Source organism: Colletotrichum chrysophilum (genome assembly GCF_026319265.1).
Source record: "Colletotrichum chrysophilum strain AFK26 chromosome Unknown scaffold_142, whole genome shotgun sequence".
NCBI classification, from domain to species: Eukaryota; Fungi; Ascomycota; class Sordariomycetes; order Glomerellales; family Glomerellaceae; genus Colletotrichum; species Colletotrichum chrysophilum.
The window spans coordinates 73,199-96,864 of NW_026517429.1; the positions used below are offsets into that span (position 1 = coordinate 73,199).

General features: G+C 55.2%; 8 protein-coding genes across 8 annotated transcripts; 3 read left to right on the forward strand and 5 right to left on the reverse strand.

Moving 5' to 3' along the window:
- Positions 1–342: 342 nt before the first annotated feature.
- COL26b_011519 (uncharacterized protein) lies at positions 343–1,901 on the reverse strand (the record flags this gene model as incomplete). The annotated part of the gene is made up of 2 exons (XM_053184185.1): positions 343–1,357; positions 1,408–1,901. 2 exons carry the CDS (start codon positions 1,899–1,901, stop codon positions 343–345), a joined length of 1,509 nt encoding a protein of 502 aa, XP_053031882.1.
- A 2,069-nt stretch (positions 1,902–3,970) lies between these two features.
- On the forward strand, positions 3,971–5,360 carry COL26b_011520 (uncharacterized protein; the record flags this gene model as incomplete). Its single annotated transcript, XM_053184186.1, has 6 exons — positions 3,971–4,081; positions 4,198–4,250; positions 4,301–4,435; positions 4,494–4,560; positions 4,618–4,658; positions 4,718–5,360. The coding sequence occupies 6 exons, from the start codon at positions 3,971–3,973 to the stop codon at positions 5,358–5,360; spliced, it is 1,050 nt and encodes a 349-aa protein (XP_053031883.1).
- A 2,357-nt stretch (positions 5,361–7,717) lies between these two features.
- COL26b_011521 (uncharacterized protein) lies at positions 7,718–9,024 on the reverse strand (the record flags this gene model as incomplete). The annotated part of the gene is made up of 2 exons (XM_053184187.1): positions 7,718–8,114; positions 8,333–9,024. 2 exons carry the CDS (start codon positions 9,022–9,024, stop codon positions 7,718–7,720), a joined length of 1,089 nt encoding a protein of 362 aa, XP_053031884.1.
- A 2,431-nt stretch (positions 9,025–11,455) lies between these two features.
- Positions 11,456–12,039, forward strand: COL26b_011522 (uncharacterized protein; the record flags this gene model as incomplete). The annotated part of the gene is made up of 2 exons (XM_053184188.1): positions 11,456–11,614; positions 11,668–12,039. The coding sequence occupies 2 exons, from the start codon at positions 11,456–11,458 to the stop codon at positions 12,037–12,039; spliced, it is 531 nt and encodes a 176-aa protein (XP_053031885.1).
- Positions 12,040–12,301: 262 nt separating this feature from the next.
- COL26b_011523 (uncharacterized protein) lies at positions 12,302–14,489 on the forward strand (the record flags this gene model as incomplete). The annotated part of the gene is made up of 2 exons (XM_053184189.1): positions 12,302–12,460; positions 12,510–14,489. 2 exons carry the CDS (start codon positions 12,302–12,304, stop codon positions 14,487–14,489), a joined length of 2,139 nt encoding a protein of 712 aa, XP_053031886.1.
- A 436-nt stretch (positions 14,490–14,925) lies between these two features.
- On the reverse strand, positions 14,926–16,709 carry COL26b_011524 (uncharacterized protein; the record flags this gene model as incomplete). The annotated part of the gene is made up of 3 exons (XM_053184190.1): positions 14,926–15,135; positions 15,190–16,448; positions 16,505–16,709. 3 exons carry the CDS (start codon positions 16,707–16,709, stop codon positions 14,926–14,928), a joined length of 1,674 nt encoding a protein of 557 aa, XP_053031887.1.
- Positions 16,710–19,339: 2,630 nt separating this feature from the next.
- On the reverse strand, positions 19,340–20,247 carry COL26b_011525 (uncharacterized protein; the record flags this gene model as incomplete). The annotated part of the gene is made up of 2 exons (XM_053184191.1): positions 19,340–19,942; positions 19,972–20,247. 2 exons carry the CDS (start codon positions 20,245–20,247, stop codon positions 19,340–19,342), a joined length of 879 nt encoding a protein of 292 aa, XP_053031888.1.
- A 675-nt stretch (positions 20,248–20,922) lies between these two features.
- Positions 20,923–22,590, reverse strand: COL26b_011526 (uncharacterized protein; the record flags this gene model as incomplete). Its single annotated transcript, XM_053184192.1, has 3 exons — positions 20,923–21,280; positions 21,337–21,467; positions 21,523–22,590. 3 exons carry the CDS (start codon positions 22,588–22,590, stop codon positions 20,923–20,925), a joined length of 1,557 nt encoding a protein of 518 aa, XP_053031889.1.
- Positions 22,591–23,666: the final 1,076 nt, after the last annotated feature.

Genomic DNA, 23,666 nt, shown 5'->3' on the forward strand with positions numbered 1-23,666 from the left:
GTACAAGTCAATAAGTTTAAACCCAACGATCTTCTTGAGTGAACGTGATCGTGGTCGTGACTTTGCTGTGGTTGATACCGAAAAGCTGTGAAGAGTCACTGTCCACCAAAGCACGCAAATCGTGACGTTTCAGTTGCCATGAATCGTTCTTATTGTATTGTTTTTCTACTTTTCCTACTTTTCTGCATGTTTTTGTCGTATCTTGGTGGTGTGAGATGTGAAACAGCTCACCTCATGGTGTTGGCAGCCATGGCAGCTGCATCGTACGGAGAAAAAGCCCATAAACCCATAACGCCAACCGGCCCATTTCATATCCGAGTAAACCCTTCATTACGCCAGCCATCAGCCCGACTTCGCGGGATCCTGGAAAAAGATGACCTGCACTGTGACATCGTCTCTTACACTACGCGACAGGGGAGGGTACGCGAGGGCGACACCGGTGAAGAGGGTTCTCCGGGCACCTCCCAGGGCGTTCTTGATGAGGTGGACGGCGGCGTTGTCGAGATCCTCGACAACAAAGTTCTCAGGTTTGGCGTACCAGTTAGGCCAGCCGTAGGTGAAGTCGAGCTCGCTCTTCTGGCCGGGGGTGGCGGCGAGCTTGTCCTGCGGCGTCTGCTTTCCGGCCTTCTTCGCCGCGATCCATTGGGAGACGCATTCCACGGCGTCCTTGGACGAGATGTGGTCCCACAGGCCGTCCGACGCGAGGATGACAAAGTCGGGGCTCTCAATCTTGGTTGTCGTGACGACGGGCGCGGCGGTCATGTAGGGTGCCGTCTTGGTCTTGGGGCGCGGGCCGGTGCCCCAAAAGTTCTGGTGGATATGAGTGATGAAGTCGTTGTCCCATTTCCAGCGATGGTCGCCAAAGGCGCGCGTGACTGCTATTCCGAACAGGCGCCCTGACTTGGGATCGATCATGTCAGCCTCCTCACCGGGGTGCTCCTTGGCGAGCCGGTCGAACTCGTCCTGGTTGCGGCCGTTCTGGTCCTTGGAAAGCTCAAGGGAGGAGTACGAGGTGGCGCCGGCGGGGATGGAGCCCAGGACGGCGCGAGAGTCGCCGGTGCAGGCGACGCGGAGGGTGGAGGTTACGGGGTCGAAGATGGAGAGGAGGGCGCAGGAGCCAGCGATGACGGGGGCAAGGACGGAGGTCACGCGGGAGTCTGCAGTCTCGCAGGTGCCGGCTTTGAGGCCATCTACGGCTTTCTTGGCGTTGGCGAAGAGAAGGTCGTCGAGGTTGGTGAAGGCCTTGACGATCGTGGTGTCGATGGTGCTGTCTGGGGTCCCGCTGGGGAGCTGAGATAGAGGGGCGGAGACGGCAGGGATGAGGGCGTCCTTAAGCACGACTGAAGTTGCCCATCCGCTGTTTTGGGGTCAGTAAGGTGAGGCGGCAAAGAGAATTGGGGAACTAACGCGTGACCATCGTAGACTCCGTTGAAGAGCGTCTCGGACTTGCCCACGCCCGGGGCCAGGGAGAAGGCCATCATGTCCTCGACGGGGTGGTTGCTGGCGACTCTGGCGGCGTGAACGTGAGTGTTCTTGCCCTCAGCCGTAAATGAGCCGACAAACACATCCTCGCGAAGCTTCGCATCTGCCGTCTCGAAGCTGCCGCTGTCGACGGGCGACTTGGTCAGGGCGTCGAGATCGACAGGGCCGGAAAGCGTGGGAATGGCGCCGCTTTTGCTCGTCTTCTGGTACTGAGCGAGCTGGTACCCGACACCGCCTGCGAGGACTGCAGCGACGGCCGGCAACACGCGGCTTGACGACTTGGGCTTGGAAGGGCCGCCGGCCGAGTAAAGACGCGTCCAGCGCGGAGCAGCACGGACAGCAGTGCTCGGCGCTGAGGAGAGACGGAGGCCGACTCCGGCGCCGACGCTGGGGCGACACGCAGCGCGCTGCAGCATCATTGTTGCAGTGCAGTGCGGTGCTGGAGCAGTCGGGGTCTTTGGTGGTGGGAAGGACGAGCCGGGGTTCCCTTGGGGAAGCGACCGCTTGGCGAGAGATGGATGCTGGTGTTGGTGTGGTGCGGCGAGGGACGGATGGTTCCCTGTTGCTGGTACTTGTGATGTTGTTCAAGGTTGGTGTTGTTGGTAGGATGTCGCTTTGTGGTGAAGAAGGTTCGGTTGGAATTCTGACACCAGGCGGTCAGCCGTTTGAGAAAAGAAGGAAAGAAAAAGGGAAAGAGCACCCCTTGCGGCAAACGAAACAAAACACACCTCACACAAGGCAGGCCCGTTGATTTTGTCTGAGGTAAGAACGGGTGAGATTTTTGTGGCAGGTGATCGCGTGTCACTGCATTCGGACCCTTGCGTTGCGTTGAGTGAAGGGTGAGTGCCGGGCAGCCTATGAGAGCCGCCTGAGAGTGAGAGTGAGCCTGTGAAGTGAGTGCGAGCCACCTAATAAGCTGTGAGATGCACATTTTCAGTGAGTTGTTTCCCAGCCACGATTTATTTCACTCTGCGGCACGGACCGTACGGCATCTGCCCGCAAATTACTCGCTGAACTCAGCCTCAGTGAATCAAGGAAAAATGAGGGGTGATGCCTCTCAATTGAGGGAAGAACACCTCGAAGGATTCTCTTATCTTGGACGACTCCCGTTAAAGGCTTAGTTGGAGGGTCCCAGTGACTCAGAGAGGGGAAACTCGTCGTGTTGTAATGTCGGTTGTGAGATCTCGTGATAGCACCTTATCCAGACCGTCCAACTGACATGGCGCCATATCCCCATCTTTGGATATGGTCATTTTTTTATCATAACCGACAAGAAAATGGATGAATCCAAATGATGATCTGCCTGCCTCGTTTAGTTTCTACTCGCAGTGGGTAAATAGTACTATTGCCTCCCATTTACTGGCCGTCACCCACATTGCGCTTGTGCCCGGTGAAAGGTCCACACGACTTTGCCAACCGTAACGAATCACCTTCACTCTCATTCCTCAGCCAACTCAACAAGTGAGCATTTGTGCATTGCAGAAATACCTGGCAAAAATATCAAACCATCAGTCTGTGAAATTCTTTTCTGTGATTGTCCACCTTTCCGTTGTTGGTCATTCGTTACTCTGCTGGTAGTTAAAGAGGTTTACTTGGATAGCTATCGACAGTAATGGCGCATGGTGGAACAAGTTTTCGGCGCAGAGAAAAGAGTACAAATGAAAATAGACATCCAAAAGCAATCAACCCTCACAAATATATGAAGAGAATATATTATGGCTACTAATCGAATGAGTGAGAACAGTATTATCGCACTAAGAAAGTTGTTTGAGCCTCTAACGTCCCAGTTTTGTCAAAGGCCAGGCGTATTATCCTCTCCTGCGATGAGCGATGTCAGCCAAAAGGGAGCAACGAACTAGAAGCATAAGTTGCCCATTTTCTGCGGAGAATAATTCATGCTGATATGAAGGAAGTCCGCACAGTGAGTAAGAGTAAGGCGCGACTGATGTAATCGGCGACGACGTCGTAAACCACACATCACGCCATGAAGCAACGCGATTCAAGCCTCATAGGAATTTAGCTTCAATGGCTTTCTAGAAGTATTTCTTGAAACTAAAAGCCGCCGGAGAGTAGAAGCCAAGTAAATCAATCAAGATTCTATGCGGCATTGTGTATAAGGTAGTTAAGAGTACAAACAGCTTATCGCACACGCTTTGCAATAGCGCATTGTGAATGGCTGGCGCCCCTCGTTCCTTGTGCGTTCATCGATAGAAACATTTGGCGATTCGATTGCCCGAAACCGCCTAGTAGCATAGACTGTACCGGGGGGCCGCGATCTGTCATTTGTCCACAAGGTCTGTTGGATCCTCCAATATGCAGAGCAGCCAGCCTTCTCCCATGTCGCCAAGAAGTAGGACACCCAAAAAGGGCACCGGATATTACGGTATAATAGTGAGGGGTAAACCCGCCTCATCTGCTGAAGAATCTTGTGGTCTCTTCGTGACTTGCAGTATCTGAGAGTGACATTGACCATTCAATCACCTACACAATGCAGGCTACAGACGAGGGCAACCCGACCGCCGCCAGCTCTCCGCCAACAGAGGCCACCGCTGCTTCTCCTGCAGCTGCCATTGAACCTGCACCAGTCGCAGCCCAGCCGGTACGATTATAAGTCTCCTGTTCCCAACGATATCTGTGATAGTCGCGATCACGAACTTGCACGCAAGACAGAGATGTGAGTTATGGCCACTTTGCCGATGCTACTCGGGCTTCTAGAATCCTCAACCTGCCGCAGATGATGACGAAGACTCACTGGCCGGCTCGGAAAGGTACAAGACACCACTCTATTCCGCCGCCGGGGCTAACTCAAACAACGCAGCGTCGCCACAGAGTCGACTGCCTCGCTAGCGGCAAGCATTACCGAGTATCGGAAGATCCATGGCCGCACTTACACACAGAAGACCGACTACTGGGGGCCTAATGACGAGCAGCAGAATGAGGGTCTAGAGCTTGCGTGCGTAAACCCACAATTCTTTCAGACGTTGGTTTAATAACACTCGCACCTTTTACAGGCACTACTGGGAAACTCTGTTGCTGGATGATAGGCTATTTCTTTCGCCTTTGCCAGAGAATCCCGGAGTAAGTAATGTTGAATAGTTTGCCCCAGATGGGTTGCAGTACTGATGAACGAGACAGAAAGTTCTCGACCTAGGCACCGGGACCGGCATCTGGGCCATGTAAGACGTTTTCCCCTCGAGCTTCTTAGGACGTTCGTCTCTGACCGCTGCCATTTAAGTGACTTTGCCGACGAGTTCCCCACGTCTGACGTGACGGGCGTTGATATTTCACCCATCCAGCCAGGCTGGGTGCCTCCCAACTGCAAGTTCCAGATAGACGATGTCGAGCAACCGTGGACCTGGTCTCCCGACTTCGACTTCATTCACCTGCGTCACATGGAAGCTTGCATTTCCGATTGGCCAGCATTTTACAAGCAGATCTACGATCACCTCAACCCTGGCGGCTACTTTGAAATCAAGGATTTCGATATCGAGTTCCGCTCGCAAACGAACCCCGACTTGCCGGAAGACCACATTTACCGCCGATGGGGTAAACTCTTCTTTGAAGCCGCCAACAAACTCGGCAAGTCGATGGACCAGTCTCGAGGAGGGCACAAGATTGCCAACGCACTCAGAGAAGCTGGGTTCGTCGACGTCGTCGAGAAGACATGGCCTGTGCCGATCGGAGGTTGGCCTAAGGACCCCATTCTTAGAGAGATTGGCATATGCAACTTGGAGTTTCATGATCAGTCCCTCGAAGGATTCTCAATGTTTCTGTTGACACAGGTGATGGGATGGGAGGGCATTCCTGCCAGAGTGTTCGTCGCCGAAGCGCGGAAAGCGCTCAAGGACCCTGAGCTTCAGACCGTGATATACTTGTGAGTTTTCCGCGAGGATTGAAATGTGGAGGTGCTCACCAAAACCAGGCAAAACGTTTATGGACGCAAGCCCGAGACTGCGGTATAGTTGACGGAGAAGGAACTTGCTGGGTTAATGTGGCCTGTAGCCGTGGCTCATCGAAACCTTGACGATTTTGGCGTTGGATGGATCCAGCCTTAGGGGGACTCAACAGAGTAGAGTATTTATAGACGGCGGCCTAGAAAAACCAACGTTGGTATACTCTCTTCTTTCTCATATTACTCAAAGTGGAAGACATTCACACACTCAACCATGGATTACAAAACGCGACTTCGTTTATTAAACATGTCGATCCGAGCGGCGGCGGCCCCGACATTCCCTCGGTTTCAAGACTTTCCTTGCGAGATACGTTTGATGATATGGCGCGAGTTCTTCCTCGAGCCAAGATTCTTTCGGTCCGTTTGTAAAATGCTCCAAGCGTGGACCAGTGGTCACAGCTATGATTTGCGTTGGACGCTAGTCCACCATGGATGCTCGAGAACATACCACACTTCTATCGACACGCAAATCAACAAAGAATCGACAGAGGTGGCCCGCAAGATCCGTCCAAAGTCTTGCTTCCCCATCTTTTCGCCCGAAATCGGGCTTCGGGGACTAGAAATGCGGTGGGACTCACATCCCATGTACTTCCACGTCAACTGGGACGTCGACTTTATCAGTCTCGATATCGCTGACGCGGGACTTCAAGTGACACCCTCCTCCGAGTGCTTGTTGTGGTACAGCAAAGTTCGAAATCTATCGCTGGGGCCGTTTCGACAAGGTGGCAGTACGAAGCCGTTTGACTGCCTTTCACAAGAAAACGAGTGGTTGTGGAAGCGACGTTCCCTGTTCCCTAATCTCAAGAGCATCATCCACTGCCAGGTCCCTTTTTGGGCGCCTTGGCACAACAGCGCTTATTATTTCCAAACAAGATATTTCTTACGACATTCACAAAAGATTCCTCCGCAATGGAAAGATGTGGCGTATAAGGTTTGCGTTTCTGAGCCCGTGGACAGTTCCGGATGCAACGCAGCCTCGATGGACAGATTTTCTCGAGCAGCTGCGCGCGGAAGGTTGGTACCTTGATTTGGACTATTTACAGGACGAAGCTGAGGGAGCAAAACATATTTTTGAGGGATTAATGGAACCTTGAGATCTAGCAGTGCAAGGACGGTAAACATCAACATCCAGCGAGAGTCTTGGTTGGGTTTGCGGGATATTTCAAGTCGGGTTCAAATTTGTTCACTCTTCATATTTCCCGACATTAGACCATGCCTCCAGGCGTATGTATACGGGTTTACTAATCGAAATAAAATGGAGCGGTTTTCCAATGCATTTGATCTTTACCACGTGGGCGGAAGTGCTACAGCAGGAATGAAAAAGGACGAAAAGGGAAAAGAAAACCACAAAAAGCCCGGATTGAACTCTACGAGGGTTTCTCGCAGCTTCCGTGGGATTCCAGGCAGACAAGGCGGGTGTCGTGTTCTCAGCACCTTGACGGCCAACGATTCCCAGGCGTCGAGAACATGTTTGTCTCTCCTGCGCCACAACGGCGGCTGCCTAGTTCTCAGTGTACAAGGGTTATCGACATGAATTCCTGGGCCTGGACTCGACTGCTAGTAGATCAGGATAATGAGTTCAAATTCTGACGCGATGCATCAGCTTTTATACGAAGATCTAGCACGATAGCATCAGCACAGAACAGAGCAACTGAAATTGGACCGCTGCAATTGAGGAGACCAAAGCGTCCACGAAGTCACCAATGCCGGTCGCCGGAAGGATGTTTAGTTGCGAGATAATCCCAAGCTTATTTCTACTGATCACTGTGAGCCAAAAAAACATACCTTGATCAGCGTATTTAACACGCCTCCCAGAGCCACCACAGGTCTTTCCCTCTAGACCGAAGACTTCAAAAAAAACAGCCTTTCATGAAACGGAACATCGTTAAAAGTTCCGTCCATCTGAGCAACGGTGCGCCTAGATTCTGAGGGCACCTGCCAGATGCCCCGGAGAGACTTCTGGGATGTAACCACTTACGTATCTGTCGGAGAGCACGCAGCAAGGACAAGAACACCGCAACCAGAGACCGAGGGTGCCTTCGTCTAATTTTAGTACTACAAATGAAAAGCCGGTCAAGTTCACCAACTATTTCGACGGCTACGCTGTCGAAGCACGGACACACACGCCAACATGAATTAAGTCCGATGAGATTGAAGAGATATCAAACTAATTGGGGTATATGCCAGGATCCCAAGATCCTCATTCTCAATCGCCAATGCAATGATAACGCCCCGCAACCCGAATCGCTTGCTCGCTTACTTCATATCGCTCACTCGCTAGTTTCATACCATCTCCGTAGCGTCAACAGGCTTCTGCGGCGTCTTCCTCTCCGACGACACCCGATCAAGTGATATCCTGTCATCATCCCCATCCTTGTAATCAAACGGCGCGTCGTTCTTCAGCGGCCAGTTCCGCGTCGTCGTCGCCGTCATTGGCACCAGACCATCATCTTCTGGAACGTCCTTGACAGCCTGTCGCCCGAAGCTCTTACGCCGCGCGGACTTGGGCACCGTGGGCGGCAGGTTCGTCATAGCGGCGGCCCTGTCGAACACGGTGGGCGAGTTGGGCTCATCGTCATTCATCGCGAACCGCTTGGAAATTCTGGGAGCGACATGTCTCATGAACGCCTTCAGGAAGGGCAGGCAGGTGCAGATGATGCCGACGTTGGCCTCGACCACGCTGTAAGAGCCAAGTTAGCCACGGGACTCGATGAGTAAAAAATGGGTACGTACCACCAAATGATGCTGATCGATGCGGTCCAAGTAAAGTCAGAGTTGTTGAAGCCTATCGGGATCATAACCATTCGGACGATGCTCGGTCCGAGAACACTAATAGGCACAACCAGTCAGCACTCGTTCCTCAATCTAACCTCAGTAGACGCGGAGCTTCGGACTTACAATCCACCGGCCATCAAGAAAATCGTCATCTCAATCTTCTTGACCAGCCGTAGAGACAATGGCGAGAGAATCCAGATGGGAAGAAGCAAGATTGCGAGATCTGTGGCGACATTGCACACAGAGAGCATCAACCACCACATCGCCCGGTCGACGCAGGTTCCCGGCGTCTCGGGCTCCCAGATCTTGGCCATTGGCGTGCAAAGGTAGACCCATCCGAGAGCACCAGCGACAGAGTAACCTATCGTGGCGAACATGACGAGGTAGACTGTTGTTCGAACCATTGGTTTGAGCGGAAAGCGGAGGTAAAAGACTAATATCGACGCTTTCGTGAAGAGAATCGAGAGGCTGTAGGCCGCCAGATCGGTCATGCTCAGCTTGTGGAAGGCGACGGCGTCCGCCCTGGACACGTCCCAGATGTGGTGTCCCGCTCCATTGCGTGTCTCGTAGACCTGGATGACGGAGTATGCGGTGGCAAAGACCAAGGCAACGAAGATGAGATCGTCGTCGAGCTGGTGGCGGTGAATCACGACGCGGACGGTGTACAGACGAATGCCACAGAAGATGATCGCCAAGAAGTTTAGCAGAATCGCTACGACGAGAACCTGTGGCACGAGGGACTCTGAAGGGTTTTCGAAGTTCGAAGTCACCCCCGGTGGGGGCGGCGCAGCGCTGATGAGCTCGTCCTCACTCATTGCTGCCTTGTCATGTTGAACCGGTTTGGAGATTAGTAGGTGAAGGGTTTGTCGGTTGTCAAGAACGGCGTGACTTGCAGGGACGAAGGATCGAAAAAGGCGTCCGTGGATATTTACCAACCCTGAATCGCGTCTTCGGGTCTGAGATCTTGGGATCCTCTCCCCTGTTGTCACGGAGCCCCGTGAGAGCTTTGAAACGTTGATGGTTGTTTAGTCGCACTGACTGGTTCGACATCCATCATTCGACCTACTAGTCACGTTTCCCCATCGGCAAATGCTACCAATCGTCGCTTCACCCTGGAAGCTTATCCGGCTTAAGCCTGGGGTTGTCGCGGTTCCGGCAGCCAAGCTTCGTTTTCCAAGGGGGGAGGCGCGGCGAGTTTGGTGTTTCGGGAAACGGCAGGCAAGCGGTCGGCATCTTGCTACGGTTCCTGAATCTAGTTGCCCCTTGTGCCTAGATGGCCCTGAAGATCTTCCCCCTCGCCAAGTGCTTGGTTGGATTAAGCTTGAGTCTAGGGCCCGCGAAAGAAGCATCGGGAGGTGTTTCCGACTATCCTAACTGGACGCTAGCGCGGGAGGGGAACAGCCGCAGAAGGGAGATGGTGCGGCGGGCAATGTTTGTTTCCAAAGCATAAACACACGGCGTGATAGAAATAAAGAGCGAGAACATCGCGATGTGCCGCGCTAGCCATCTGAGTTTTGCCGCGGAGGGGAGCGTCGCGATAGGTTGGGTAGCTTCCGTCGGCACGTTGTCAACGGTGGGAAGTGGGAGCGATAGAGATTTAGACTCCCGCCGGCGACTTATCAAGCTTTCAAGGCGGATCAAGGGCCTGCGTCGAGATCCAGAGCGTAGCGTGGCCGATCACGTTGGAGGATGGTGGCGAAGCGAATCGTGTCGATGTTTCCCGCTTCGGAAGATTTCTGATACAATTCGTCGAGCATCCATCCCGGACCTAATGCACATCGACCCAAAGCTTAACCTAACTTCGGGCGGTAGGAGCATCAGCCCAGCCAACAAACTTCCACGGGCCCTCACCCACTACACAATTCTCCGGCTGGCAGTGGTTCTGCCGTTGGGACGGCGGCGAGAAGGGGCGGAGGAACTCAGCTCGAAGGCGAAGTGTTGATGTGCAGGCTGGTGATTGGTGGTGTCGCTTCGCGGACCAACCAGATAAGTCAAGATCGACGAGTCGTCCCAAGATAGACATTAGGAAAATGTAAGCAGGAAACGATATCGATGGGTCGGGTGATGGGAATTTCCAGCATTCGCAGCAATTTTGCCTTCAGAGTTGGCTCAGCCGCTCTTGGAAATTTCGATAAACACCTCCAAACGGCACATCGCCAACAGGAGGGACGGACTCTCGGCCCTTCGTCCAACAGCCGATGACAAGGGATGACGTCCGGTGGCATGGGCCGACGGTAGTCGAAGCCGATATGTTGACGGTTTCAGACCAAACTTCGAGTTCATGTCACGGGTTGCGGGGAGAGCAGTCTCAGCCGAACGAAGCGGTGCGCGCACGGTACTTGGACTTCGGCACATCCTGATGTCGACATTGACGGGTGCTGTCATCTGTCTGAGCGCTCGTCTTATCCCGCCAGATCGGAGTGGGAGATCAGCACGCAAGACTGACATGTCAAAGCCGTCGATATGGTCTGCGATATAGCTCCTGTGCATCGAATTCTTGCAATGCACCGGGCACGCGTTTCTTGCAAGAAAACGTTGTTGACACTCCCAAAATAACAGAGTGTGGCCGGTAGGTTCGTCTTTCGTCAACAGCCGCTCCGTGTCCGGTGGCTTGGCCGGGCCCCGATTGGCATACTCGGCGTGGGGCGCGGATGCAGTGCTAGGGAGCACAGGGCCCCCGTTCCTGCAGGAGACTTTGGAGAAAGAAGAAGGTCGTGATAAGGTTACATTGCCCACGGGGCGTGCTAAGCCCAAATGTGAAGTTGGCTGTGAATCGGCTCATCCCGACACGAGAAAAGGGAACGGTGGAGCCGACGTCGGCTTCTTGGTCGAGGGGTGTCTTAAATGAACTGCAGATAGGAGCATTCGGAACCGCGTCCGTCGTGCTCGGTGTAGACTTATTGCTGTAACGTGACGTGCTTGTTTACCGTCTTGAGCGACCTGCAAGGCGCAGATAGGAGCAAGATTGCTTTGCCAAGGTGCTTAATGAACGCCCTTGTCGGCCGCCCATGCTAATAGGGTCGCAGCGCCGAAATACGAACAACGACATTGCATTGCCCTGCATTGCCTAATGCACCAACTCGCCGGTCGCGCGCTGGATATCGAAATTGGGCTGCCGTGATATGAATCGCGGAAGATGTGATGCTGTTGTATATAACACGATGACTCCACGAGGAGATGCAGTGAGCGTTCCTCATCGCCAGGTCTCCTTGTGATCCGCGTTTTGTTGTCGGTTGTAGTCCCAAGATGCATCTATCGCGTCTCCTTCTCGCGGTCTCCGGCGTGACCGGGGCCGTCGCCCTCCGTGACCACCCCTTGATGCGCCGGGCCGATGACAACGCCCCGGAGACGGCCGTGAACAAGACCACGGTTGAGCCGAAGCGCTTCATCGTCGAGTTTAATCAGGTGTGTTATGTCCGTGCCTCGTAACCCAGACAACAACCGCTCACACCATCCAGGGAGCTGATGCCTCCGCCGTTGCCGACAACATCGCCAATCAGCACGGCGCAAAGGTGCTTCGGGTATTCAAGAGTGACGTCTTTACCGGCGCGGCTGTCGAGACCGATGTCGAGAACATCGACTCGCTGCAGGCGCTTGAGCCTATCAAACAGGCGTGGCAGGGACGAAAGTACAAGCTGGCGCCCAGCGCGCCTCTGGCGTCCTTCAGCGAGAATGCGACGGCCATCGGCTATGATGTCCACCACATGACGGGTGTCGACAAGTTGCATGCTGCCGGTGTTCTGGGCAAGGGCGCCAAGGTTGCTGTGGTCGATACCGGTATCTGGTACACCCATGAGGCTGTGAGTGACGATCGAACGTCGGAGATCTAGAAGTTGTCTGACACCCTTCAGCTTGGTGGTGGCTTCGGCGATGGCTTCAAAGTTGCGGGAGGGTATGACTTTGTGGGTGACGGAAGTAAGACCCTCTGATCGGAGTAGTTCCTTCGGATCTTGAGATTGACTCGGTTCTCAGCATGGCCAAATGAGGGCGAGGTCAAGAACCCAGACGCCGACCCCTTGGACCAACAAGGTCACGGAACACACGTCGCCGGTATTATCGCCGGCAATAGCAGCATGTAGGTTGACGCGAGAGATGCCCTCCGCAACCAGCGCGGACCGATTCCTGACACCCTTCAGCCTTACTGGGGTTGCTCCCGAAGCCACGTTGTATGCATACAAGGTGTTTGGCAGCGTCGATGGGACGGACGAGGACACCCTCATCGAGGCTTTCCTCACGGCGTATGACGCCGGTGTAAGTAGCCTAAGGTTTCGGCGATCGGCTTCTGCTGACAGACTTCCAGGTCGACATCATCACTTCGTCTATCGGCGGCATCAGTGGTTTTCCGGATAACGCTTGGGCCGTTGTAGCCTCGAGGCTTGTCGACAAGGGTGTTGCTGTCACGATCTCCGCAGGCAACGACGGCCAGGCAGGTGCATTCGCTGCCAGCAGTGGATCATCTGGCGAGCATGTTGTTGCAGTTGCGTCAGTTGAGGCCGATGTGTTGGCATCGTCGTCTTTCAGGGGCGTCTTCAATTTGGACGGGCAGTCCAACGAGACTCGTATCGCCTACCGAGCTGTAGAGGACTGGTACCCTTCTGATGTGAAGGACTGGCCTATTGTGCCCCTGAGCCTCAACACCAGCACGGCCGATGAGGCATGTAATACTCTCCCGCCTGGCACTCCTGATCTGACTGGCGTTGTTGTATTGGTGCGCCGAGGAGGCTGCAACTTCGATCAGAAGCAGCGCAACCTCGCTCCTTTCAATGCCTCCCACATTATTTTTTACAGTAACGACATGCCTTTGGTGAGGCCTACCACTGAGGACACCAGCAGTCTAATTGCCATGGTCGAAGCTGGTGTTGGTGCTGCCATCATCGGCACCATCAAGGCTGGCGGAAACGTCACGGCTGACTTCACTGAGCGCCCCATCTTCAACATTGTTGGTATCAAGAACGAGGAGAACGGCGGTGTTGCCAGCTCCTTCACTTCCATTGGTGCCACCAATGATCTGTTCATCAAAGCTGACGTCGCGGCGCCCGGCGGTCAAATTCTCAGCTCCTATGTTGGGGGCGGTTACTCCATTCTCAGCGGGACGAGTATGTCATGCCCGTATGTTGCCGGAGTCGCTGCCCTGTATGTCAGCAAGTTCGGTGGTCGCAGTGTCCACGGTCCTGAATGGGCGAAGAGTCTTGCGATGCGCATGATCTCTTCCGGCGAAGCCATCAAGTGGGACGATGGAGCGCTGGAGAACAACGAATATCCCTTCTATGCTTCTGTCGCCCAAGTCGGCACTGGCCTCATCAACGCCAGCAAGGTGCTTGATTATGAGACCACACTTTCGTTTGCCAAGTTCGCTCTGAACGACACCCATAACTTCAGCCGATACCACTCCGTCGAAATCACCAACTCTGGAACCGAGCCGGTGACCTACAATTTTGAGCAGCAAGAGTTTGGCGGCATGAACACCGTCAACCTGGATCCGACCGCCTGGGGAACTCCCAAGATCGCGTGGGGTGAGGAGGTCTTGGCCGCGCCACAGAAAATGACCCCTCAGATCTCCTTCCCTGGCGCCGTCACCATCCAGCCAGGAGAGACCAAGACCACCCAGTTCAACTTCAAGTACCCCGAAAGCCAGGATCTCGACCCCGCCAAACTCCCCTTGTACAGTGGAAAGGTTTTGATCAAGGGTAGCAACGGCGAGACGCTCGGCGTCCCGTACATGGGACTGGCTGCTGACCTGCACAAGGACATCGGCATCATGTTCCAGTACCCGGTCGGGTGGCCACAGATGACATCCACCCGAAGTGACATTCCCATCGCTCAGAAGTCCAACTTCACCTTCAACCTCGACCCCGAAGTTCAGGATTTCCCCAACGTGTACACCCGTGCCCAGTATGCCACGCGAGAGTTGAGATGGGACATCTTTGAGGAGTCATGGACTGAACGGGATTGGAAGTACCCTCCGGTGGTCGGCGAGGCAGGCTTCGTGGGAGCTGCGACAAGCTGGTCGAAGGCGCTGGGCAAGAACTACATCGATCCCAGTGTCGATGACCCCAACGACCTCATCACCCTTCCCATGCGTGACGTGCCTAGAGACATCGTAGGTTTATACGGAACAGAGCTGTGGTGGCTCGGACGATTGGCGAACGGCACTCAAATCGCGCCGGGCAAGTACAAGATGCGGTTTGCTGCTCTTTTCCCGTTCGGAAATCCAGAAGCCTCAGACAACTGGGACGTCTTCGAGACCCCGGCTTTTGAGGTTCTGCCATTGGAGAGTTGAGTAGACGGTGACAGTTGATGATAAGAGTTTCTTCCATAATGTCTTAATGTAATAAGAGGACTCGCACCTTGCATAAATTTCCAGAAGATTCGATTCATGCTTTGTGTCGATCGTTGACAGGAATGCCGCAAGTTCTCTGGTATCCCACACTGACATATGAACGTTGAGTAGCGACGCTGGACGAAGAATCCGATGTATGTTCTTCATTGGTATTTTGAGGTTAGCGCATCAAGAAGAGATGTCACAAACGGGAGAAATGACTGAAATGGATTGCATCAAATATGGTGATCTCATGATGGGTATTAGATTTCAATCAGCGCGGAGGCGTCATCTTAGCAGACGACCGCCTCCTTACTTGGTATAAATAACAATAAATGGCAGCGACCCTAGGCTAGGGCAGGATGGGGTATCTATGATATTGTAGTCAGACGACAGGTCAGATCTTCTCTGTTCGGCCCCCGACATCGTGGGTCTGCTCGGCCAAGAAGACTTCATCTTGGGTAAGCTGGTACTTGGCCGACTTGCGGGCCGAGATGCGCTTCTGGAACATGACATCCATCTCACCGAACGTACGGCCCTTGGTCTCGAACAGACGGAAGTATCCCCAGATGAGAGTGAGAGTCGCGAGAACAGCCCAGAAGAATGCCTGGTACCGAATTAGTTCATGGTACGACGAAGAACGGGGTTTTTGATAACTTACAGTCTTTCCCTTCAAGTTCCAGTCACCGGGCGCAAGCATCTTCGGTTGAATCAGGCCACCGCAAATGACGTTGCCGACGTAATATGTGCTGCGAGCCAGCACGACAGTTTGGGTACGGAGACGTGTAGATCCGACCTCGGACACGAGCGTGTAGACGATGGGGCCGACGGACATGGAGTAGGCACCGAGCCAGACGATACAGAGAAGGGACTGCGCCCAGATGATGCCTCCCTTCTGATTGGGGGCGACGGACAAGAAGCCGATGATCCAGAGGATGAGAACGAGGAAAGCAAAGCCGGCGAGCCAGATGGTGCGACGACCAAGCTTGTAAATGTAGAACCACGAGATAATGGTACCAATGAAGGCAATGCCGGTGCCTCCCAAGCTGATACCGTACGAGGCGTCCTCTCCAATACCAGTCTGTTGGAAGAAGAAGGAGCCAGAGTAACAGAGCGCGCCACCGTTGGTGATTTGGGACATGAAAGCCATACAGGCGATCTCGGTACGTCGCAGGTTTGTGCCCTTGAAACAGTCGAACAAGCTGGCGCCCTCCTGCTCCTGGATCTCGAGCTTGTTGGTGTGGACCATCATAGCAATCGTGTTCTCATGGTTGAGGTTGTGCTCCGGCTCCGATAGTCGCTCCAGAGACTTCTTGGCTTGCTCGAGCTTACCGGCGCGCACCAGATGCCAGGGAGACTCAGGCGCCAAGTACGCGGCGATTGCCAGAGGGATGGGCCAGATCCATTGGATCGCGAAGGGGATCTTGTAGCTCCACTCATCAGTTCGGTTGACGAGACCCTTGAGAACACCGGCAGAAATGAACTGGCCGATGCACCAGCACAGGTTGACGTATGAGGTGAGGTAACCACGAATGGCCAGTGGCGTGACCTCAGCAGCGTAGGCTGGACCAGTGGTAGCAAAGACACCCCAGGGGACGTTGCACAGAACCTGGCCCACCAACTGCACCTCGATGTTGTGAGCGAAGAAGACGACGAAGACGAAAGCGCTGAGCCAGAAAAGTGATCCGATGAGAATCCAGCGGTGACCGATCTTGGGGGTGAGGTATCCGTTGAGCAAAGCGCCGATAATGTTGGCCAAGGCACCGAGACAGTTGAAGCGCTGCTGCCACATGGAGGAGATCTGGTATCCGTGCTCGTCATCGAGGAATTCACCGTACTTCAATCGGAATGCTGGGTAACCGTAGAAAGAGCTGAGCAGAGTAACATCGTAGCCCTCCATGATGACGGTGGTTGAGATGACTGGCGGTGGTGTTAGTTCTTGCGCCAACAACTCTGAATGAGACGCGGAGACTCACGAATGGACCAGAAGGCGGCGCGCTTGTAAGTCCTCAGACCCTCCCAGACGCCGAAGCTGTGTTCGACGTCGGTAGCCTGAGCGGCTTCGGAGTTGAGGACCTTGTCATCGAGGGCGACATCGTTGTACTGGCTGATGTGGGGAGCGCCCTTCTCCATGTGGATGGCGTCGTGCGGCTGGGGGGCCGTGTTGATGTCGCGAGACATGGCTGCTGGATTGTCCCGGTTGCTTGAAGATGTTGGCGGTTGGCAAGCTCCTGGAGCAGAGTCGTATCGAGAAGAGAAGGCCGATCAGAGGTTGAGCTGGGGGAGGGGCGATTGGGGTATTTAAAAGTCGCGTTGAGTCGAGATCAACGCTGGTCCCAGACGGCCGGCTTCTCGCGCGTCTCATACCACGGTTGCAGAATGTATGGTAGCAACAGAGCAGCAGCAGCAGCATCAGCATGGGATGGAATTGCAACCACCCGATCCCCATCCCCATGGAGAGGATACTCGCTTCCCCAAACTTGGCCCCTTGCCAGCCATTCCCCAATCAGACGAGTTAGGGAATCCATGACTGTGCCGTGCCAGAAAACTATGCCGCTTGGGCCCAAGTCAGGCCGTACTCACGGGACCGGCAACAGAAAGGCAGGCCATGTGCAAACCGCAACCCGCAGTCGAGTGGAAAGGCGATCGGGGCCCCGGGGGCCTAGCGGCGGGATTGACGGTCTTGGAGGGCCATGACTGGTTGCAGAGGCCGGAGGGAGACAACTGCGGAGGAGGTCGAAGGGGGTTGGCGAGGTCTGAGTGGCCAGACAAAGGCGGAGGAGCCAACGGTAGGCGGGGAGGGGAGAGAACGGCAACGGTACGAGGCCGAGGGGCTCGGCTGCCAGGGCTAGGATTGAGTATTCGTAGGACAGATGCTCGTCTGAGGCGTAGAAAGCGTCGTGGGGAGGCGGCGAGTTAGGAACGTCGGACCGTCGACTCTGGGGGGACTCTTGGGGGACCTTTGGCAGGGGTGACTTGGCTTGGGCTGGTTCGAAGGCGACGCGACGGAGGAGGACGGACGACAGATTCTCGAAGCTTGACTGATCCTGGGCTGGTCTGGGGAATGGTTGCTGGCGATAGAATGGCTCGATTGGTGGAACTTTTCATGGAGATGGAAATTGATGGGATGGCGATGGGGTGTGGCTGGACGAAGGAAGGAACCTAAGGACTGGCCTGGACGTGGATCGGAAGAGATGGGTGGGGCCACTGTCGCTGAGGTGGGACTAGCGTCATCTGAAGAGGATTAGCGCGTATTAAGCGAGGCTCGGGGGATGATGTGGGGTAAGTCTGGGGATTTAGTGGCGTGATGGGCCGCACTGGAGTCTGGAGCCGCTGAGGAGTCGCTGGAGCCAGTGGAAGATGCGCTGAAGTTGGAGAGGTAGGTAGGTTCCCCAACCTGCACCAACACCAACACCACCACACCACCACACCCTCTTCATCATTCATCCCAAACACACCTGCTGTCACCCTCCAACTTCCCCTCAATTTACCCTCTCGGTGCGGAGAGAATGCAGGTCATGATGTTGGCCTGAAAGAGGCAAACAGCCCAGAAATGCAAGAGAATTGGGGGGAGTTGCAGCTGCAAGTTGGTCCTGAAAGATGCTGAAAGGAACCCCTTACCTGTGCCAATTTCCCAAGGTTCAAGCAGCTGTGACGGTACGTACTTAATTACCTCGGAAAGCTTAGGTAACGGGAGTCTGGCTGGACCAGGAGCGGGAGAATCCACTGCCTGCCCGGTCTCTTCCGGTCTGACGAGGAAACAAAACATGAACCAAACACCGACCCTACCCCCGAGAACACCGGACAAGCCGTACGACTGCGACTGCACTGCTGCCTACCAGGCTGCCGATATCCCATTTCTGCTTGCTTCCTCGTGTCCTGACTTCAGACTAGGATCCAGAACACTACCAATCAGTCAATATTGTGGTGCAAACACGAACGTCGAACAGTCCTCATGCATCTATGAACTCAGGATGGCCCAATTTCACCCACCACCCGATCGCCCCAGCGAAGAAGCACCGTCGCCCTGCACGATGTGGTCCAGACAGGGAATAGGCCCTGACCTTCGGCTCCAGACTTCCAACATGCCGCCTACCCCAGCCATTCAAAGGCTCTGCTGCCTCTCGGCGCAGGGCACTTCTGGCGGTGGAGTTCCGCGCGAATCATCGCCCTGTCTTCCCCAACCGGGGGTCTCTCCGCTCGGCCAGCCTCGGCCGAACCTCTTTTCTCAGCTCCTTGCCATCCGGGACGGCCGCTTGGCGTTGGATCCTGTCTCACTTGAATAAGGCAGGGGTTGTAAGCTCACGGCTCGATCCCTCGTGCCTGGCATCGAAGAGAAAGACAGAGAAATTCTGATTGATACTGGTTGGCTGAACATTCTATGCTAGGGCCCTCCAACCCAAGACCTGTCAACGCCGAGTAGCGTCGTTTCCGTCTGCATTTCGCGTCCATCGTGTACCACGGCCCCGGGTTCTGGATGGTACATCGATGCTTCGTCGCTACCACGGCACGTTGCGTTAAGGGTCTACCGTACGGAACATCCGATTGCCCTTCTCGTCGACGGTGTACTGTGTTGGACCGGTTAGACTTCCGCCGGCCAATCAAGCATTGGCGGCAAGTAGACCAATCGCAAATCGTGTCTTTGCAGAGTGGCTTGAGGTTAGTTACTTCATACGCCCGGATACTGGTCACGCGGTGCTTGGGGTCCATGAACCAACAGCAACATCGACGACACGTGAGGGCGGGCGACTTACATCGACGAGAGGCCAAGCAGAAGCCCTGGTCAGGCCATTGGTGTACTCGTGGCAATCTCAAGTGAGTTCGTGCTGCTCAGAGTCCTTCATCTCATCCTCCTGGATCTGCTGTGGGGTTCTCTCTGCCCACTCTTGGGCACGAAGATACTCAACGATGGGTCCGAGACCTAAAAAGGTTTCCTCATCGAGGACATCATCATTCCGAGTCTGGCCATGAGCCTCGCGGGTAGAAAACCCTTCGACATCGGCGTTCTCTGTGACCATCATAGCCGTGCCACCGGTCTGCGTCTGCTCTGCGTGCTCTTCCTTTGGGGGGCTCGCCTCGGATACCTGAGCGTGGATGTCGTCGACGAGCATCGTGTCGTCAAGACCCAGGGTCTGGGCCTGACCTTTTATGTCACTCCGAGTCTCGCCCTGGGCCTCTCCGGTGGAAAACAGCTTGACATAGTTGCTATCCCCAACCACCAACTGCGTGAAGTTGCCCTCCTGCGTATCGGTATACTTCACAAGCTTGAACGCCTTGCGCTCCGACGTAGGACAGAACCCATAGTCATGGTGGTCGCGATCGTGCCAGTGGCAGGGGCAAAATCCGTCAAAGAGCCACGGGCAGTTCTCCTCGACCCAGTCGCCCGGGTCCATCTTTGCCTGCTGCCACATGCACTGGTTGCAAGATGCCTAGACTTGCATACCGGCGCCCCGCATGTTGCGAGGGTCGTTAGCGGGGAAGCGCTCGAACCACCACCGGTGCAGCGGCTGCAGTAGTGCGTCGATGTTGAGGTGTCGGGATGGACGGGGGTGTAGTCATCATCGGAATCGGTGTCTTCTTCCGTCTGCTCTGCATGACCATCGGCGCGGATGTCGTCGGCGGAATTAGCTTCGGTGTAGGGAGTGGTGATATTGCTGCTGGCAATGTCGGTGTCGGCGTCGGGGACCGCCCCCTCCGGGCGCTGGCTTCGGTCGTCCATGGTATCACTCTGAATAATCAGTATCTACTCCAAATATGATGGCATACGCAATACTGACGGTTTGGTACGTCGAAGGTAGTGCTCGAGGGATGTCAAGACAGCGTCGTTTGTTGATGGTGGTGGCATTAGGTTGCTCTCTGATTTTTCAAAGTCCGCAGGAAAGGTAAACAAACCTCCTGGTTGGCCAAGATGGTTTGACGACTAAGCGGCTGTGAGCCATGGCGACAACCAAGTTGCTCTGCTGCACCATGACAGCCGCATTGATCGGCTATAGTCTCCTGCGGCTGTGCGAGGGCGAGACCTCCCAGCTCGGCAGAGATGCAGAACCTACTCAAAGGCGGTGATTCGAAGCCTTCTACAGCATTGAATGCTTTAATCCTCAGTACCAGAAGCTTCATCGTACAAAGAACCGGGATCGAAAGCTGATGAAAGGGTTGACAGAGCTTACGGCGACGGAATACTCTCCAGAGACAACTCGTCTCTGTACTCCCTTCCCTCTGCATCCGCAAAAGGCTTTCGTGGAACGCATTGGGCACAGTCATACTGCTGATACTAGGTAATAGCAAATCACCCACCCTGGTTCTGTATCAAAGCACCTTTCGATACGCATAGGGAGTGAAGTTGGTACATCTTTCTTTTGTCAACTGTACTTCAACTTGTAATATATACATCGAATTACAAAAGCCCCTGGTCAGCGCAACCCTGCTCGATAGAAGCCAGGGTCCTGCGTCCGACGGTGGCGTTGTTCTCCCCGTAGGTCCTCACCTCGCGGTCCTCGGCCGTGTACACAGGCCACCCAATGGCGTCCAGTCCGGCGGTCGAGTCCTTGATGAAGGTCGTCAGGGCGTCCTCCATGACGTGGCTGAGCTCGTACTCGAATGCGGTCGAGTTGCCACGGAAGTCGGCGTGGGTGCCGAAGATCATGGGCAGCTCGCTGCCGTGGTAGGCGCCCATCCACGGGCGCGGCGAGGTGTTGTTGAAGACTGCGGCGTAGAAGAAACGGTAGGTCGTTCTTCCAGCGGCGAGACGCTCGCTGGGGGGTTCGTCAGTTTGATGCTCTGAGGGAGTGAGGGGCGAAGGGGGGCTTACTTGGTGGTCTTGGTGGCCGGGCACCAGAAGTACTGGTACGAGAGCTGGTCGGCAACGGTCTGGTTGGGACCGCTGACGTTGTAGGGGGCGAGGAAGAGGCCTTCGTCGTGGTTGAAGCCGATGATGGCGGGCTGTTCCGCGTCAGTTTCTCACAATCCTTCGTCCCAAATACAGAGGTTAACTTACCAGGTCAGAGAACTCGCCAAGAGCAGCCTTCTCAGTGTAGTTGGCAAACACAACCTTGTTGTCAATCACAGGCGAAAAGCCGATGGACGGCGTGACCCCAGAGTCCTTGTACGTAGCCACAAAGTTCTCCAGCTTCTCAGCGGGGATCTTGCGCATGCACGCCAGCTCCGCCTGCGCAGTGGTCTGGTTGCCGCACCCAAGCTGCTGCGCGACAAAGGTAAAGTTGGACTGGATGTCGTCGTGGCTCATCAGCTGGTCCAGGTGCGCAGTGCCCGAGTCCATGACGAGGCCGCGCACGATGGGGTCCTGCGGGTACGCGAAGCTGTAGTAGTCGACCGCGATGGACCCGGCGGAGTGGCCCCAGAGCGTCATCCGGGAGGCGTCACCGCCGAACTTGGCGATGTTGTCGCGCACCCACTCGATGGCGAAGCGCTGGTCGAGCAGGCCGAGATTCTGCTCCGTCAGGGCGGCGGAGTTGGGGAAGCCGAAGAGCTTCATGCGGTAGTTGAAGGTGACGAAGATGTGCTCCTGCGAGCGCTGGATCCACTTCTGCGGCATCTGGTACGGCACGTCGGTGCCGCCCGTCTCGAAGCCGCCACCGTAGAACCAGATGATCACGGGCAGGCCGGCGTCGGTGCCGTTCGCGGCCGTCTCGCTGCCGGAGACGGCGGGGACGGCGCCGGCGGGGGCCCAGACGCTCGCGGTGAGGCAGTCCTCGTCCATGCCGGCGGCGCCGATCATGAACTCGGGGACGTCGACGCGCTGGATGGCCGGGTGGATGGAGATGTACTGCCAGCACGAGGGGGGCAGGGCGGTGGCGTTGAGGACGGTGGCGTTGGCGAAGGCGTTGCTCGACTGCGGGACGACGTACGGCTGGGGCGGCTCCCAACGGAGGTCGTCGAGGGGCGGCGCGGCGTACGGGATGCCCAGGAACTCGGCGACGTTGGACGCGTCCGGGGCGATGCGGCCCTGGACCGTGAGGCCGTTATCGAGGCGGACGCTGGGGCCTGCGCTCGCGGAGGCAAGGAGGCCGGCGAAGGTCGCCACGAACTTTGCGTTGCACATCATTGGGAGTTGGTTGATGATGCCGGGTGGTGGTTGCACTCTGTTGGCGATCGATGGAGGGGGAGCCGAACCGAACCGCTGGAGTTGAAGAGACAAGAGGCTCTCTCTCCCCGGGTCTTGGCTGCAGACGTCAACGATATATATATCTCATGCTCTTTTTTTTCTCTCACTACTCACTTTTGCCGTCATTCATCAAGGGATTCGCCGGATGTCGGGGGGAAACAGCTTTTCGTGATTATCGACACGGGCATCCCCCTGAGCAGAGGTCCATCGAATGGACCGATGCTCCACCATCACCGCGACTCCGCGGTGCCTATTCGGGAAATCTGGATGTTGCACGGATCGCATCGTCGGAAATTGCTGGGCAGAACCCCACAATCTTCATCGCTGACACCGGCACTTCTCCGCGTGTTGGACGGGCCTCATTGGGTGGTCGAGGCGATGTTTGCTCCTTTTATGGGTTCGGACGAGTCAACCCCCTGGCCGCGGGCATCCACCGAGGGGACCTGTCGATCAGCAATCGGATGTCATCCAAAGGCCTCACTTCGGACGGGAGCATGGCTGGAGGGGTTATTGAATCCACTTTCGCCGTGAGCCGTTGTCGTCAGCCATCTGTCAGCGGATTTTTCGCTTCGAGGTCCGAGATGGGGGCGGTTGAATGGCCATGTTGGAGGCTGTTGGATATGTCTATTGATGGACGTTAGAACTCATGGTGGAATGATGGGACAAGCGAGGTATGATGCCTTCAGCGTAGTAAACGAGCCAATATTCCACATAATGCTGCTCTGATGATGCGTAGGATGATATCCTCTTGAAACTTTCAGATGTTCCTTAGGCGACCAAATTCGTGGAGCAGTGCATGACCAAGTCGCGTCGGATCTTGTGATCTGCCCTTTAATGATGTTTTGGGAAATGAAGAGTAGTTCCCAAGGCGCTGAGAAGTACAAATCAAACTTAGAAGATTGAAACGCGTAAGTCGAACACTCATCGCTCTCGTTGATGGACCTTGGATCTCGCCTGCCTCGATGTATGGTACGTGGTTCGGCCGTCTCGCTGCCTTGATCGTCACCGACTCTTCG